Consider the following 1,349-nt stretch of genomic DNA (forward strand, 5'->3'; position numbering starts at 1 on the left):
GAAAATTGCTCTCTTGTTTGTTGTGGCGATCGCCTATTCCAAGTTTTGCTGTCGCTCTCATCCCAGCGGTGGTCACTACCTACATATTCAATAATAAACGCGGCCTAAACAATGCCCCCCCCCCTCCTGTACATCAATCAATGCCGCGCTGCAAGCGCAAGAATTGTTCTACTAAAAGAGAAATTGTCGTAGTCAGAATGAAGGATGTACATGTACTCAAAAGTATATCAAATACCACCCCCTCGGTGTACATTTAAATAAATTTCTGGGGGAGGACCCTAATACCCCCTGCCTGTTTTTCAGTTCTGCCTGCACATCGTTGAAGGGCTCGGTACGCCCCTGATTGTCAATAGCAGTTCGCCACTCTAGACGTAACCTAGCTCTAGTACAGGCCTGTGGCGAACAAGGGCTATACTAGTACTAGACGTAACCTTTGTATACCTCGCTGTGCTCACATAAATTCTTCGCAGGTATATGAACATGAGGGATCTCGTCGTTGTTTAAACAAGAGCACCGCATTGGACAACGCGCCCGCCGCAAACCCGCGATAACAAGATGGCAGTAAACCTGACCGTAAAAGTGCTGCAGGGCGGGGAATGCACATTAATGGTACTAAGTGCATTGCGCACCCACTGGTGTGATTGTAATCTTTTATTTGTCGATCGCTGTGTAGAATAAAGATCCGATTCTGTTAAGGACGATTACTATATATAAAATGCGTAACAAATTAACAAGCAGCATACCAGCCTGGTCACTGGTCACAGGAATAGCCTGCAAACGTCTGGTTGCACCTTTCAATCAAATGGCCCATAACTATATAATTTCAAACTCCGATCATTGGTTAATATTATCAGGTTATCTAGGCGTAGTATCCTATAGTATCCTATATAGTAAGTGAATTAACCGATTTCAATGATTCTGACCATATTCGATACAGTGTCCGTATGTTAGTATTTTACGTGGCAATATCGACTACCACCTAAACTCAACATAGAGTAATAACTTCTCTTTGCACAGATGTCTCCGGACGACTCGATCCAAGCCGTCAAAGAGAAGGTGGCGATAGAGTTGAGTGTTCCCATACAGCAACAGAGACTAGTACTTCGAGGAAAGACGCTGAGTGGTGAGTCGCGAGTCATTAATAGTTAACGGAAAATTAAAAATAATTAAGTGAGTTAACAATAAAAACCATTATCAGCATACATTTAGGAACAGTATTGTATCGATACTGGGCTTAAAATAAACCAAATTAGTGCATCACGGGGTTAAATCGCTGCAATCTCATTGGATAACGCAGCAGGCACTATGAAGCGATAGTGCCCGCCTGAGCGGGCACTATTGCTTGCGCG

At 43.6% G+C, this 1,349-nt stretch overlaps 1 protein-coding gene across 1 annotated transcript in view; it reads left to right on the plus strand.

The window, feature by feature from the left end:
• The window catches only part of LOC106815096 (ubiquitin-like protein 4A-B), a gene marked incomplete in the record, with an annotated part of 4,013 nt that overhangs the window by 479 nt on the left and 2,185 nt on the right, over positions 1-1,349 (plus strand). Inside the window, 2 exon segments of the mRNA XM_014819522.1 lie at positions 471-609; positions 1,018-1,123. Coding sequence (XP_014675008.1) covers positions 556-609; positions 1,018-1,123 — 160 coding nt within the window.

Source organism: Priapulus caudatus, unplaced genomic scaffold (genome assembly GCF_000485595.1).
Source record: "Priapulus caudatus unplaced genomic scaffold, Priapulus_caudatus-5.0.1 Scaffold1041, whole genome shotgun sequence".
NCBI classification, from domain to species: Eukaryota; Metazoa; Priapulida; class Priapulimorpha; order Priapulimorphida; family Priapulidae; genus Priapulus; species Priapulus caudatus.